At 31.7% G+C, this 16,484-nt stretch overlaps 1 protein-coding gene across 1 annotated transcript; it reads left to right on the top strand.

Annotated features, from left to right (window-relative positions):
* The first annotated feature begins 11,062 nt into the window (after positions 1 to 11,062).
* Positions 11,063 to 15,158, top strand: LOC120072754 (pentatricopeptide repeat-containing protein At1g56690, mitochondrial-like). Its single transcript, XM_039025233.1, has 2 exons — positions 11,063 to 13,779; positions 14,511 to 15,158. Exon 1 carries the CDS (start codon positions 11,453 to 11,455, stop codon positions 13,577 to 13,579), a length of 2,127 nt encoding a protein of 708 aa, XP_038881161.1. The 5' UTR covers positions 11,063 to 11,452; the 3' UTR covers positions 13,580 to 13,779; positions 14,511 to 15,158.
* Positions 15,159 to 16,484: the final 1,326 nt, after the last annotated feature.

Below are 16,484 nucleotides of genomic sequence, written 5' to 3' on the forward strand. Positions count from 1 at the left end.
AATTGATTATATATGTGATATAATGTATTTGATACATTATAATTTAAGGTAATATGAGAGAAATTTGAATATGATTCAAATACTAATTATATGAATGAGATTCATGTAATTAAATTTAATATAAATATGATTTATATTGAGAGGAATTAAATATTTGGATATGATCAAAATATCAATTATATGTATGAGATTCATATAAGTGAATTTTAATATAAATGTGATTTTTATTAAATTCATGTATTGTTGAGAGAAAATAAATCTATAGGTTATATTTGTATTTGATGCAATATAAAACTATAGGCTATATGTTATATTTGATATAACATATAGTGTATATATTATATAATAAAGTAGTGTTATATATATATATATATATATAACTTAATTGAAATCAATTAAAGTAACTCCTTCCCCATATTTTCTCTCAGTTAATATACGTGGGTTGTGTGAAAAAAATAGTGGATGGGATTTTCATCTTCTTCCTAGAAATACGTTGAAAGAAGAGATCTATCTGGAAAAAACAAAAAACAGAGAAGAAAAGTTCTTCTCTTCCCTCTCCTCCTCTCTATCTTCTTCCCTCTTCCAAGGATTCAAGCAAAGTCCACAACTCTTGCTTGAATCCTTTATCCCAAGAGAATACAGAGAGTTCTCAAGTAGTGGTGTCCCTTTTGAAGAAGGAGATCCACGTGGAGAAGGTGATTCGTTCGTGCTTTGTTCGAGAGAGTTCTTGAAGAAATTAGTCTTCAAAGGTAAGGGTTTCTAAAACCCTAAATTTTTCTTTAGTATTGCATGCTATAACTTAAGTAAATGCATATCATCATTATTTACTGTAAAACTTATATTCAATGAAAAATGAAAATTTGGGCCGATCTTGCTTCCGCTCAAAGGATCTTTTTCGAAAATTTCCTTCAGTGCCCACAGCTCGACACCTACATCCTCCAAATATCTTCCAAGACTACCATTCTTGAAGTCCAATATTTGGTCCCATTACCTTTTGAACGCGGACTCTCGATACGCTCTTGCTACACTATCAAACAATTTGCTCATTGCCTCATCCTTGAAGTTTTTATCGGTATTCCTCCTTAAATGGAAAGTACAAAGTTTGTGAAATGTTATTTGGAATACAGCATCAACTGTATTGGTCATAGTCTTGTGTCGGTCTAAAAAAAATACAAGATTAGGGCATTCCTCAATTAAAGCTTTCAAACTCGTCATAAACCACTTCCATGGTTGGTTGAGGTCTCATTGTCGATGATAGCGTATGCCAGAGGATACACCTAGTTATTACCACCCATTGCAATACCAACCAACATCGTGCCTTTGTACTTACCCTTCAAATGAGTGCCATAAAAAATGATCCTTCGACGACAACTCTTAAACCCTCTTAAGCATGGACTTAATGCCTTGAATATATATTTCTTCAAGTTCAATCTAAAAAATGGGCTCCAAATTTTCAATCTTTAAAGCTTCACCATAAGCATGCAACAGGGTGTAAGATTCCTCGGGGGTCCCTCTTGCAAGAGCAAAAGTAGTTTCTCTTGCACACCATTCCTTGTCGTAACTTATGTTGACACCATATTCCAGCTGCATATCCTCGATAATATTGTGTAGATTTTCAAAATGACCAACACTAAAATTCTCTTTGATTAACTGACCAATTAAAAATGTGCTAGCTTGCCTATGTTCATAATTAAGGACTTCAATCGAGCATGTGTGGGCAGTTGTATATTTGGTGAACTTGAAAATGTCACAACCATCCATTATAACTTCACATACTCGCTACTTACATGTCTCATGGATACATCAAACATTATATAGTTTTTTGTTTGATTTCCTAACCCACAACTCAAAATTATTCTTTATGGCCAACATTGACAACCTCATTTTCACATTGTTCTTGAAAAAGAAGATTTGACCTCTTCAATATCCAATCCAGACAAAGACTACGATTGCATGATCAGGTTTCCAATTCTTATAGTACTTGTAGATGGTCAAAATTTAGAAAGACCACTATCTTCTACTGCCTCAGTCCTCCAATGCAATGACCAACAAAATGACCAAAGTCATTATAGAGAATCGGGGTCAGTTTTAGATAAGAACCACTCCTTTCAGTAGCCAGAGTCATATGTGAAACATTTGCGTTCACAACGAAAAGATCACCCTTTCTAGCAATCGGAGTCAGAGGCGTCTCATTTGTTATATTCCCCACAATATCATCTACAACATTGTCAAAACTGGTGCCCTTACAAATGTTTTCCATGATCTTAATAGTCTCATTTACAGCATTCTCGTTCACAACATTCTCATAATAAACACTCTTTCACCCATAATTATTTCCAAAAATATCATTTACAATGTTGTCACAATCGATGTCATTCCTAATGTCTTTTATGGTCCAACCAATCTTGTTCTCAAAATTCTCATTACGACCCCTCTTCTAGACACGAGTATACAACTCCCATGGATTCATGTTATTGTCTCTCATGGAGACCACCGATGGAAAAGTATCTGGTTGATTATTAATATTGGCCACATGCGTTGGTTCGTGTTCTGCCTCTATGTCATCAAATTTTGTCACTTGATGGATTTTCTCTACGCTCATGAATATTGGCGGTCTGTTACGATCCAACTCCAAACACAAAAGTTTAACATCATTGCGGTCCATCAAACATATTGGAGGACATTCACAATCTAATTTATATTTCACCCTCATTATCAAGTTGAACTCTAAAGAATTAATTTTCATAAGGTAAACAATCAATCTCTTCATTATACTTCGATGTCTTAGGTACTAGGATACCCTTCAAACATCCTCCATTATAGCATTGTTCTTTGTCATCTTATGACCTTCTATATCGAACAAATAGCTGCTTCTCGTCCCTTCTTCAATAATACACCAATGAATAAAATTAAAATTTTGGATTATGTTAAACTTTCATTGGTCAATCTCATTTCTCTCTCATTTCTTCCTCTTGTTAAGAAGTTTCTCGCTCTCGTTCATTTTTCTCGTTTATATTTCTGACACCATTTTCCTTTCCTCTCGTTGGCTACCCTCACTCTCGTTTATTCCTCTCGCCTACCTAAAGCAGTCATAATACCACCTCACAAAGAAACTGATCCTATCGCCTACCACGACTCATACAATTTAAGTAAATGAGAAACAACATAGTGAATGTGTATATTTACTTATTTGGAGTGTGAAACCACTTGTATGTGTTGATTCTGAAGGGATCGAATCCCACGGCGGAAGCGTTTGTGTGAGAACGCCTTGCATTCTGCAATTCGATTTTTACATAAATAAATTAATTATACTAAAACAGAACATAAACATGTAAATCAACATGTTTTGGGGAAAAATATTAGAACCATTCTTACCTTTGTATACTCCCAAGCTTCACGAACAATCCTCTTTAAGTTCCAACGAATGGCTCCTCCAACAATCTTGATCACGAACGATTTCTTGAACAATCTCGAACACTACCACAAGAGTAACCTCATTATTCTCTAGGACTCCAATAGAGGGATAGGTGGTATCCAACTATTGAGAGAGGGAGAGAAGAAAAGGGTTTTGGAGAGTAGAGAGGATTCTCTTTGTGGCTTAGGATAAATTTTGCACAATAACATTTGTGTGTTGTGTATTGTCAATGTGTGTTAGTGTCCCCTAAAGGGGCCATAGGGAGGTCTTTATATAGAAAATGGTCAAGCTTTTTTCCTAATCATTTTCCTATTTCCCTTTTCCACAATTAATTAATTAAATAACACTTATTTAATTAATTATAATTAAATAATATTTATTTAATTAATTTGCACATTAATTAAAGAACTATTTATACATTAAATCTAATTTAATGTATAATATAATTATCATAACATCTTATATATGTGTGCAATACCTCTCTATTAATTAATTCTTTATAAATCTAGTTCTCTTGAATTAATTAATTGAATCTTATTCAAATATTACTTTTCAATTTAATTTGAATTGTAGATCATATCCATAATCAGTTATATATTAATCACATAATATATGGTTTCCTCAAATTAATTTGAACAATTCAAATTATCATTCTTAATTATCCCTAACAAGGGAACCTAGGGACTTATAGATCAGAAGCTCTAACAATATGAGATTAATTGGCTAAACTCATTAACTAAGTTAATCAATATTCATTAACTATGAGTACACTCCATTAAAGACCCACAGCTACACTCTTTTCATTATAGATATATTTATGTGTCTACAAATACAAACTAATAATAGCAAGTTTGTCTTTCACGAGTGTTTGTAACTCCAACTAGGTCAAAATACCATTTTACTCTTGGGTTACCTCTGACTCCTTAAGTACCAATACTCCTCTAATGAACAACCTGTTTATGGTCCAATCAATAAACAAAAATTCCTCTCGGGCCAATAAGAGAGTAGGGCCCTTTGTTCAAGTCTCGGAGACACCACTTAAGGTAGAACTCATCTACTTACCCTTAAAGTGGGAAAGAGTGAATTCCATCTTGTATTACTATGTTCCCAATTCCCCACTTGGTCTTGTCCCTAAGATGGTAGGCATATTAGGTTGGCGAACTGGCCACCCTTACACATACAAATCAAAGGATAACCCCTCGTAAACAGGAGTTCATAATATACTCAGGATTAAGACTAATTTGTCTAGGTCATCCTATTGAAATAGAAACTTAATTAGTTAATGGTGTTACATCTAGTGGTTACTATTTCGCAGTTCAGTCTTATGCAAATTCATTGCATAGGATACACCCACTTGCATGTCAACTACATGAATGCGTTGGATCATTGCGTTTGTATCAAATACAAAGTGGGTTGTATCCATAGTGTTACAAAGATAAAGTACCCAACATTTTCCCTATACTATAGACCCTTCAGGCTATATCTTGAACATTGATCCCTATATGTCTCCACATATAGTAAAGACTCATAAGGCGGCCTTGGATGTTAGTTAATTGGATTTAGGGTTATTAAGACAAAAATAGAAAAACAACACAAACAATAACATTTATTGAATTAACATCTATAACTCTTTATTGATAACGGTCAATTAATAATATTCACTATCTATGAGTTTTAGGACATAAAACCCAACAGATTCAATAGCGATTATAATGCTACAATGTTGAATTCGTATTTTTGGGAAATATTGCAACTGAATGCTTATAGGTTTTTTTAGAGAGAACGGACGGATGGTAGATGAAATACCAATTTTAAATTTTGTTATCTTAATGAAACTTAGCTTGCATAAGACTTTTCTTTAAATTGATTTGAAAGAATTGTGGGTTTGTCAGTTTTTTTTTCCGAAGTATTGGTAAATTCATACGACGGACATAAATTACATGAAAATTGGTGAAAATTGATATATGGTGAAAAACGACATGCAGAAACGAGAGAAAGAAGATGAAGCGAGATGAATGAGGGTGTCAAACTGAAAATTAAAAATTATAATGGCTGCTTTCTGTCCAATAAAGAATGAGAGGAAAAACGAGAGGAATGCGCAAGAATCTGGGTTGCTTGTGTGCTAGCGAGTGTTTTGGGGTCTAATAGATATTTCACATGCAGTTGACGTCATCAGGAGGCCAATTTTCGAGCATTTTTTAAAGGTGGGCCAAATTTCTGGGCCTCAAATTTAAATTTTGGCCCATCCATACAAATTTCCTGATTTAATTCTCATCATTTTGTGAATGTTAGAATGTATACTCACGAATATCTCATTTAATTTCCCCCCCTCTAATTCTTTATAAGGGGAGAATTTTACTTTTATTCTTCCCATTTTGTACTGTATTTCTCAATACTATCGTTTAGTTTTGTTAGACCGTACATTGATGAAAAAAGAAAAACCACCGGTCATGGATGAGCAATCAAAGGAAGCAGAAGGTAATGATGAATTTGACAAAGTATAATGAGTGTGAATCCTAGTACAGAAAAAAAACTGCAGCGGTAGAAACTCAATCACAGTTTTATAAACGAAGAAGGGAGGAAGACGAAGATGAAGATTCACTCTCATATTCTCTCTTTGTTTCCTTACTCACACAAATCATTTTTGGAACCATCCTTCTATTACTTCTTGATTGAGCAATAAGTTTTTAGCTTTTCTTGATTCAATTTTATTTAATTTTTTCGAATTTTTATCAAGTGAACCATTTAAATCTTGGATTTGCATAGATGTAGCGAGAGAAAATTGATTTTTTTTTTTTTTGTTAAATCTTTCATTTGTATCCATTCGTTTTAAGTAAAGTTAAAATGTCTACATTGCTAGCCATTAAAATTAAACAAATCAATGAGAGATTTTGTTCGTTAAATCTTAATTAGATAGAGATTTATTTGATTAACAATATTTTTCTAAAAAAAATAAAGAAAGCATGAAGTAAAATAAACCTAAATTAAAATTGAATATACAAAGTTCGATCTGCGAAATTGATTTTTTTTTTTTTTTTTGTCAATGTTTATAGTTTCTTTTCCTCTTAGGTACATTTTTCAAATGAATAATTAAATATCCAGTGAATTGAAATTTTAAAAAGATGTTCACATTTCAAGTTTGATTTTGTCACTTAAATAAGACAGTTGGACTAGAAATCAAAATACTTCTATCTTATGTTTTTGAAATACTTTTTTTAGAATTTGCTTCTTTGTTACGTTATATAGTAAAAAGAAATCTAAAAGAAAGGAGTGTTTCATTAGAAAAATACATAATTTTATAAAACTATTTTAAAGCAATAATTTCTAGCTAACCATTATCTAATTATTTATTTATTAGAACACACTACTTCTTTGGTGTATCTGTTCTCAACAACAAATTTACAGAAACATTAAATTATTTTTAACTTTTATTGAATTAATAAAATTGAGTAACCTTATAGTTTTATAGGCATTGTATTATTTGGGATTTCGAATATATATATTAAATAATTATAATAGATTTTTTTAATCAAATACATGAAAAGAAAAGACTTTGATGAGAGGTTTTATAAATAATAATAATAATAATAATAATCCTTTCATCCGGAAAACAAGAAGATTCATACAAAAAAAAAAAAAAAAAGAAAAGGCTTTTATTTCTAATAATTTCGAAAAATTCTTTTTTACCACCAAAGATCACTATCTTCCAAGAAGGATATATATAATAATTAATCTATGAAATAATAATTAAGTTATATTATTGCATTGTATCACTTGTATTCTAATTACATCAATATATTTTAATTTTATTCTTCATCTATTTCTATATTTCTTTTTCTCCTTTTATACTTTTAAATTTCATGCCAACTATTTCAATTTAAATTCAATTATATAAGTATGTTCATTAAAAAAATTTTATTTTCCTCTAAAAGTTTTCTAAGAAATTTTCAATGACATTAAAAAAAATATCTCATATTCATTGTAAATTAACTTGAAACATGGTTTTAGATACTTTTTCTAAATTGCTTTTTTGGAAAATTTATCCTTTTGATGAGTTTTGAAGAATTTGTGTTTGGTCTCTGAGTTTTAAAAATGTACCTTTTTAGTACTCAAGTTTATAAGAATAGCTCCATTTGGTCCATGGATTTTTTAAAATAGATTTAAAATGCCCCTCAAATAACTTTATACTATTATTTTGAATAATTATGTTACATTTTAAATTAGAAGAATTTTTTAAAAAAAATAGCATCCTCTCTAAAACTGTTTTTTTTCTACTTTTAAATATCATATAATTATTTTAAGAAAATAAAATTAAAAATACTTCAAAGATCTTTTAAACTTATTTTTAAAAACTTTGGACACTAAAAAGGTATATTTTAAAACCCCAGGGACCAAATAGACATACTTTATAAACTTTACTAAAAATGTATATTTTTAAAATTTATGGACCAAACACACATTTTCTTCCAAACTTGAGGACTAAAAGGGTAATTTCTCCTATTTTTATTTCCATATCAAATATTTACTAATTACACTCAATGAATATTGAATCAAAATTTTATGATAAAGAACAATTAAGTCACAATTTATAATGTACTATAAAAAGTTCTAAGTCAGTCAGTGTCTTCCAACTAGTTGTTAAAAACTAACAAACTAGGTAATTTGAAGATATGAAATGTTGTGGGAAAATTAGTTTTAATAAAAATAGTGGTTAAATAATGGTTAATAATAAAAATGTTAAGAGTTTTTTTTTTTTTAGATTTTAAATTCTATTCAATCATTCATTCATTTATTTTAAATAATAAGATAATGGTTTTTTTTTAATAATAATAAGATAATATTGATTTATTAGCTTATACTTCAATAATTTATTAGTTCTTTAAAATAATAATGTCCATCATATTTTATTTTAGGGGATAAAATGTTTTTGGTCCATAGGTAGTTAAGGCGTATGGGATCTAAGTTATTTATTTAAGAATTAATTTTAAAACGTCCAAACGAGCCTAGTTTAATTGTTATTCGAATATATTAGTAATCATAAATTTTGCGATTTAAATACTTATCTCCGATTATATTTAAAAGAATAATTAGTTTTAAAATTACCAAATTTTTATTTTTCTTTTGAAAAAAAAATCAGTTTTTGTTTGATATTGTCTTGAAATTATTAGATTTTTATTACTAAACGAATCAAACAAATAACAAGCTGGAAAATGCACTGTATGTGGTACCGTGAGATATAAGTGGGATAAAAAATGGACCTTAAAACCAATTTATTTAGAATCGACAAAAATGGACTAAATTAATTGACTCCTAAAAAAGTTATTTCAATTAATAATAATTATTATTATTATTATGGGGATATGTGAAAATTGAATCTCGGACTTCATGGATGTAATACATGTCAATTATTGATAAACTATGATCAATTCGACCTTTTATTTTATAATTTAGATAGTTGGGATTGTGAATTAACTCGATTCGATAATTCTTGTTGTTAAACAAAGAATAAGCATTTCATTACTACTATGGTATTTGTCTATTTAAAATGGTCACTAAATTTTAAAAGAGTTACAAATTTCATCTCTAATAAAGAGAATAAACATGGACCAAAATAATGATTTTTGAAAAGTACAAAAATACAAACTAAAGTTAAAAGCACGTGAATCAAAATGAACATTTTGAAAGTATATAAACTATTTTTTTTTTTTTTTTAGAATAATAGGAAGCAAACATAATTAAGAAAAACAACAAACAACGATTAAAAAAGAGTCCACCCATGGGATGGTTTTCTAGCAAAATCGACGACGTCCGAGATCTCTGTGTGTGAGATGCAAGCTCGTGAGTCACAGAGTTGCAGATGCTCTTAGCAAAATAGAAGTCTTTAATAGCTCTCCAACGATGTAAAGCACATAGAGAATACACAAAATACTAAATCTCATTAAAATATCGAAATAAGTTCGTTAGAAGACCCCACAAAGTCAAAGAATCAATCTCAACCTTAGGGCGAGGGGGGTAAATACCAATTTTTGAAGTCTTAGAAACGCTTTCGTAGAGGGCGATAGCTTTAATAAGTTCCACTAAACCAATGAAAGGTTGGATCTTTTCCATAACCAAGAAGATCTCATTGTTAGAATTTAAATCTTAATTAAATGATTATATATATAATAGCTGACACATTTGCAAAAGAAAAAAAATTATATATATAAAGAGTAATGAAAATCAATTGATTTGACATGATGTGACAAATAAATCACATAAGAAAATTAACATAACAGATCGATGAATTAGCACAAGAAAATAAAGTATCATTTTTCTAGTTTTCAGAACTAGAATTGCAATTTTTTTTTTGACAACTAGACTTGCAATTATGTGTTTTACATTTTGAAGTTCCCTTAATTTAAGATCCGTTTGGATTAATTTGAAAAAAAAATACTTTTTTATAAAAAAATTTATTTTTATTTAAACATTTTTGACAAAAATAGTTGAAAATATTCTTCAAAAGCTATATTGAATGGTTGTTAAACACTTTATTTTTTTCTAAAATAACTTATTTTTTAAATTAAACACTTGAAATGCATTCCAAACACACCCTTGGTAGAATTTCTATAAATTTAGCAACTGGCAATTTATTTTTTTAAAAAAGGGTTGTTTGTTTTTTTTTATCAAAACGAACAATTAAATATAGTCATTTATCTAGTGGTCCCAAATTCAAATGATATACCCTCAAAACTAATAGAGTGGGTCATTTTAGGAGGTCACCTCGTATAGAATTTCTCCAAGTTAAGTTAGAGTTTCTATGATTGAGGTATCGAAAAGAAAGACACATCTTGTTGATATAGGTAGTAACTTTTAATTCTTTTAAGCCTTTCTTAATCATACTTACATATCCTCGAGAGTCCTCTCGTTCGGATGTGATTTGATTCATTCATGTACCGCTCCTAAGTTTGAGTGTTACATGCCTACCAGCTTTTGCCGTAGTTCGTCCCTGAACCACATCTTAGTAGGAGAGGTTTCGTTTAAATACCATCTATGGTGCTCCAAGCCCAAATTTTGAAGTCTAGATTTGACACTCAATTTGTGTGTCATCCTTACAAAGATGCTGAATTCAAATTCTGAATGCCAAGGACATGGTTTGAATCCTAGGCAAGTAATGTTACAATTGGACTCTACTATACATACAAAAAGTAGGAGTGCACAAAAATGAAAAACCAAAAAACTAAATCTATCGAAATCGATCAACTAGTTTGATTTGGTTTTTTTAGTATAAATTGAACATCATGGTTTATATTTGGAGAAAACAAAATATTACTGATTCAAATTGATTGTTTACTGAAAAAAACCAATAAAAGCTTAATCAAACCGGAGGTATATAGATACTCTTATAAATAAACTCTAACATTAGTTATGTTTTAGTATTTAAATTATTATGAAGGAGACCCCTTATTATGTATATTTGTTATTTAGAACAACATCAAGATGAAAATATCTAATTTCAATCTACAAATGAAAAATAAATAAATTTAATTTTAATTTGAAAATAGTAAAAATGTAAAAAATTCGAAATAAAAATGTAAAAATAAAACTTGAAATAAAAATTAAAAGAAAATAGAAAAAAAGAAAGAATATGTAAAAAATTCGAGAATTAAACCAAAAATAAACCAAACCAAATAAGAACCAATTAATTGGAGAAGGTTTGGATCTATTGTTTGTAAAACCTCTTTGAATCAAATTTCTTGGTTGAAATCTATATACGTATATGTCGGGGGGAAAATGATATTCAAACCTTAGTAGTACACATCTTTCAGTTCTTCCCCGCCGTTCACAAAGTTCGTATTTTTCCGTCTTATAAGATTTTTCTCCATGATTTGCTTTTGCGGATTATTATACTACTTCGTTTTTGAAGCTCTTTTCTGCATCCAAGTTAAGTTCTGTTCTTAATCACTTTGCGTCTTCATTTAGTCTCCTTTAACTGTTTGCTTCTATAGCTTGTTATTCAAATTTTTTAAACTTCTAGTGTTTTTTCGACCTGGGTATTCAATGTCCTCTGGATTAGTGTTTTTCCGTCTTGTGCTGAATCGTTTCTACTGTTCTACTCTTGGAATTTCATCTAATTCTCTTATTGCCCGGTATTCTCGATTGGGTCAAATCGAGAAGGCTCGGGCTGTGTTCGATGAAATGCGTGACAAAAGCATCGTTTCATGGAACTCCATTGTTGCTGGGTACTTTCAGAACAATCGGCCTGAGGAAGCCCAGAACATGTTTGATAAAATGTCTGAGAGGAATACTATATCTTGGAATGGTTTAATTTCTGGGTATATTAAGAATGGGATGCTCAATGAAGCTAGGAAAGCGTTTGATAGAATGCCTGAGAGGAATGTTGTTTCATGGACTGCTATGGTTAGGGGGTATGTGAAGGAGGGTATGATTTCTGAGGCAGAGTCACTTTTTTGGCAAATGCCTGAAAAGAATGTAGTATCTTGGACGGTGATGTTGGGTGGGCTTATTCAAGATGGTCGGATTGATGAGGCTTTTCGGCTTTTCAATATGATGCCTGAGAAGGATGTGGTGGCAAGAACTACTATGATTGGAGGGTATTGCCAAGAAGGTTTTTTAGTGGAAGCTCGCAGGCTTTTCGATGAGATGCCTCGTCGGAATGTTGTGTCTTGGACTGTGATGATAACAGGATATCTGCAGAACCAACAGGTGGATATTGCTAGAAAGCTTTTTGAAGTCATGCCAGAGAAAAATGAGGTTTCATGGACCGCTATGCTGATGGGCTACACCAATTGTGGGCGGCTTGATGACGCTTCGGAACTTTTTAATGCAATGCCTATTGGGTCTGTTGTTGCGTGTAATGCAATGATTCTTGGTTTTGGCCAGAATGGGGAGGTCCCAAAAGCAAGACAAGTGTTTGATCAAATGAGAGAAAAGGATGAAGGGACATGGAGTGCTATGATTAAAGTGTATGAAAGGAAAGGCTTTGAGTTAGAAGCACTTGAGTTGTTTCGTATGATGCAAAGAGAAGGAATAAGGCCAAACTTTCCTTCTTTGATCAGCGTTCTTTCAGTTTGTGCTAGCTTGGCTAATCTCGATCATGGTAGAGAGATACATGCCCAGCTAGTGAGATCTCAATTTGACCTTGATGTCTATGTTGCCTCCGTTCTTCTCACGACATACATAAAGTGTGGCAATCTGGTGAAAGCACAACAAGTATTTGATAGGTTTCCAAGTAAGGATGTTGTTATGTGGAACTCTATTATCACAGGATATGCCCAACATGGTCTAGGGGAGGAAGCATTACGAGTTTTCCATGATATGCATTTTTCAGGTATCATGCCCGATGATATCACATTTGTTGGAGTTCTTTCGGCATGTAGTTACACTGGCAATGTGAAAAAGGGCTTAGAAATTTTCAATTCCATGGAAACAAAGTATCAATTGGAACAAAAAACTGAACACTATGCTTGCATGGTTGATTTGCTTGGTCGAGCAGGTAAGCTACATGAGGCAATGGATCTAATAGAAAGAATGCCAATGGAAGCCGATGCTGTTATTTGGGGTGCTTTATTAGGTGCTTGCAGAACCCACATGAAATTGGATTTGGCTGAAGTTGCAGCCAAAAAGCTTCTACAGCTTGAGCCTAAAAATGCAGGGCCTTATATTTTGTTGTCAAATATTTATGCATCTCAAGGTAGATGGGGTGATGTTGCCGAGTTGCGGAGAAATATGAGAGATAGAAGTGTAAGCAAGTACCCAGGCTGTAGCTGGATTGTTGTGGAGAAGAAAGTACATAACTTTACGGGAGGTGATAGCTCGGGGCACCCTGAGCATTCTGAGATCAATAGAATATTAGAGTGGTTATCTGGATTGCTAAGAGAGGCAGGATATTGCCCGGATCGGAGTTTTGTGCTACATGACATAGATGAAGAAGAGAAAGCGCAAAGTTTAGGATACCATAGTGAAAAACTGGCTGTGGCATATGGACTTCTCAAAATACCAAAAGGTATGCCGATTCGCGTAATGAAGAACCTTCGTGTTTGTGGGGATTGCCACACTGCAATTAAACTAATTGCAAAGGTTACAGGAAGAGAGGTCATCTTGAGAGATGCCAATCGGTTCCATCATTTTAAGGGTGGCTCATGCTCTTGTCAGGATTATTGGTGATCTTCAATATGTTTCATTGGATCGAGCTAGAATCAATGCATATCGACATTTGCCCATGAGGCAAATGACTGATGGCCAACCTCATTCACTCCTATGGCCGTATGTATGTTGTTGATGTGGTAACTGCAATCTATCTCGCTGGAGGAAAAGGGAAATCTTCAAACATTTTGGAACTACTTATTCTCTGATCCATCCGCCAAGTGAGTAAACTTCAATCTACTTCTTTGCGCGTAAAAAATGTTTGTTTGATAAAAGCTGAAGAAGACCAACCAAAATTGATATTTGATATTTTATAGTAGAGACTCTTAGGTGTAAATCATTATCTCCACATTCTTACCGAATAATCCAGGAATTCACGTGTCTTATTTACGAGGCATTCTGTACTTAAATGGTATTGAGGGTTGCCCATCTGAATGAAATCCTCCAATATATATTTTATTCTTTTGTGCAAATACGAAATCAGACTTGATATTTCGATCAAATATGTCATGTTTGCTTCTTTTAGCCCTGGTTCTTGCATTCTGGTTTTTTGAGTCGATTTTCTGTAGGTGGTCAATAGTGTAAAGCAGAATTTAGATCCATTACATAGGAGAAGAAATTGTGTCAACCAAGTGGTAGAAAAACTGGAACTTGAGCTATGGAGATCCTTCCCCTTGGACGCCCACATTGTAATACGAGCATAATTCATGCCTTGGTTGTTCTGTGTTCTCTCTGAAAAGAATATTTCTACATGTTCCAACTAGAGTAAGCCTATAACTATAACGTCAAAATTTCATAATGCTCTTGTTGAATCTTGTATTTTAATTCCTAAACTTTACATAGAAACCATTCTAGTTTCAATCTTTTTACATTCTTCATATCTCATATATGTACTAATTTATCTCTCGTTTGTGCCTAATTATTTGATTTGTCTCAAATTCCATGCTTTCAGGACACCAAGAGGGACTGAGGTCGCTTTGATAATACTCATAGATCAGACAATTCTTTTTGGAGAATCCATTGTTTGCAATGGACCATGAGAGGTGTAGTATAAGGTCAAGTCATCTGGCCACAAGAGATGGTGCAGTATTATCCAAAAGAAAAAGGGTGACTTCGTAAAAACAAGTAAAGGATCCAGTGTTGCAACTTGACCCGAAAAGATGACTTTATGAGATAAACAAACTAAACAAAGAAGGGCCCAAGAGCCCAGTTGAGGATCTCATATCGAAAAATCAAGGGACCTCATAACTTTTGTAATATAGATGAATTGTTCATCTCATTGTCAATTGGTTTTGAGATAGAAGTCCATATTATCTAATATGTATCAAAGTCTATAAAGCTCAAACAGGCATTGAATCCAAAAGAAAAAAGAGATCCGATCCAAGATCGTTGAACATAAAGAAGGGTATGTTGAGGATGAACTATCCCTCTCATTGTGAATTGTTTATTAGATGAAACTCATGTTATTTAATAAGCTCAACCTAGTCAAGTGTCATGTATAAAGGGTGGAATGAGTTGAAAAAGATTTGACATTGTTTTTTTCTCTCTCGAGAAAGAGCCTACTTATTAATGTCTTCTATCGGACTTGTATTATTCCCAATTTATTAATGTCTTCAGCTATTAAACATATTTATTGTATAACTAAAGTTTATTTATATGATTTACATATTTATTACAACTATTGTTAATTTTTTGTTTGATTTTGGGTTTGATTGGTGTTGGCTTGAGTTCATATGTTTGTGGAGTTTGTCTGTTTTAGGTAGCTGAGTTCATATGTCAAGGATATCTGGTGCAGTTTTTTAACATAAATAACCTGTTTTTATTATGATCATTTTTGTTTGGAAATTTACTTATTAAATGATTCTACATATATTTTTTTTAATAAACTATATATTGCACTTTATTTTATTGTTATTTAAGTACACATGTATGGTTGGGAGTTTTGGAAAATAAGGTTTAGGGTTTACATTTCAATCATGCATTTATTATTATTTTTTTAATTTAAACAATCATTTTACAAATTTATGAATGTGACTTTTCTAGTCAAGTCATTTTTATTTTAACATATTTTTATAAAAACTTTTTAAAATGAAAACATTCATGTGTCTGACAATTTTTTCTCAAAAGTGTTTTTACATACACGTTTGTTGGATTTCTTACATGATAAAAGTAATTTTATTAATGTTGAAGTATTATAAAGAACAACTATAAAATGCTATGAACTAATAAAAAAAAAAATCGAGAATTCAATGTTTTGATGGAACTTACGTGCTTTTGTGTTAACAAAGGTGTTTTTATTGACAATTTTGTACATCAACTATAAACATTTATTGATGTTTTATATGTATTTAGTTATTTTTAAGCTTTAAATTAAGGTCTTATCGATGGTTTTATGCCACGAGCGTAAAACAAAAAATAAAAAACTTGCGTGTCAACAAAGTTAAATATGTAGTAATCACAATTTAAAATAATGGTAGTCGGAGTTGGTGGAGTAACCGTCATCGGAGGTCATCGAAGTTGGCTGTCAACAATGATGGTTGGATGTTGCTGGAGTTGATCGCTAAAGTTGGTTATCGAAGGTGGTTTGGTTGCCAAAGTTGGTCGTTGGAGTTGAGCAATGAGACATCAGTGGTGATGAGGGCTGAATGCACTGTTAGTGGATATGGTATAAAATGTCGGTGACATACGAAGTTGGCCTCCCAAACAATGAGTTGAGTTCATATCCCATCTCATCTCCTCACCCCCAGTGGTAAATTTAGAACCTAAACTTTTAGGTTTGTGTCTAATAAGGCATGAAACTTTCAAAAGTATCTAAAATCTAATAGTGCTTTGAACTTTCAATTTTATATCTCTTAAGTTCATGACACTTTAAAAATGTCAAATAAGCATCTTAACTTTCCTTTTTTTTTTTTTTTTGAAGGTATTG

This window comes from Benincasa hispida, chromosome 3 (genome assembly GCF_009727055.1).
Source record: "Benincasa hispida cultivar B227 chromosome 3, ASM972705v1, whole genome shotgun sequence".
Classification (NCBI taxonomy): domain Eukaryota; kingdom Viridiplantae; phylum Streptophyta; class Magnoliopsida; order Cucurbitales; family Cucurbitaceae; genus Benincasa; species Benincasa hispida.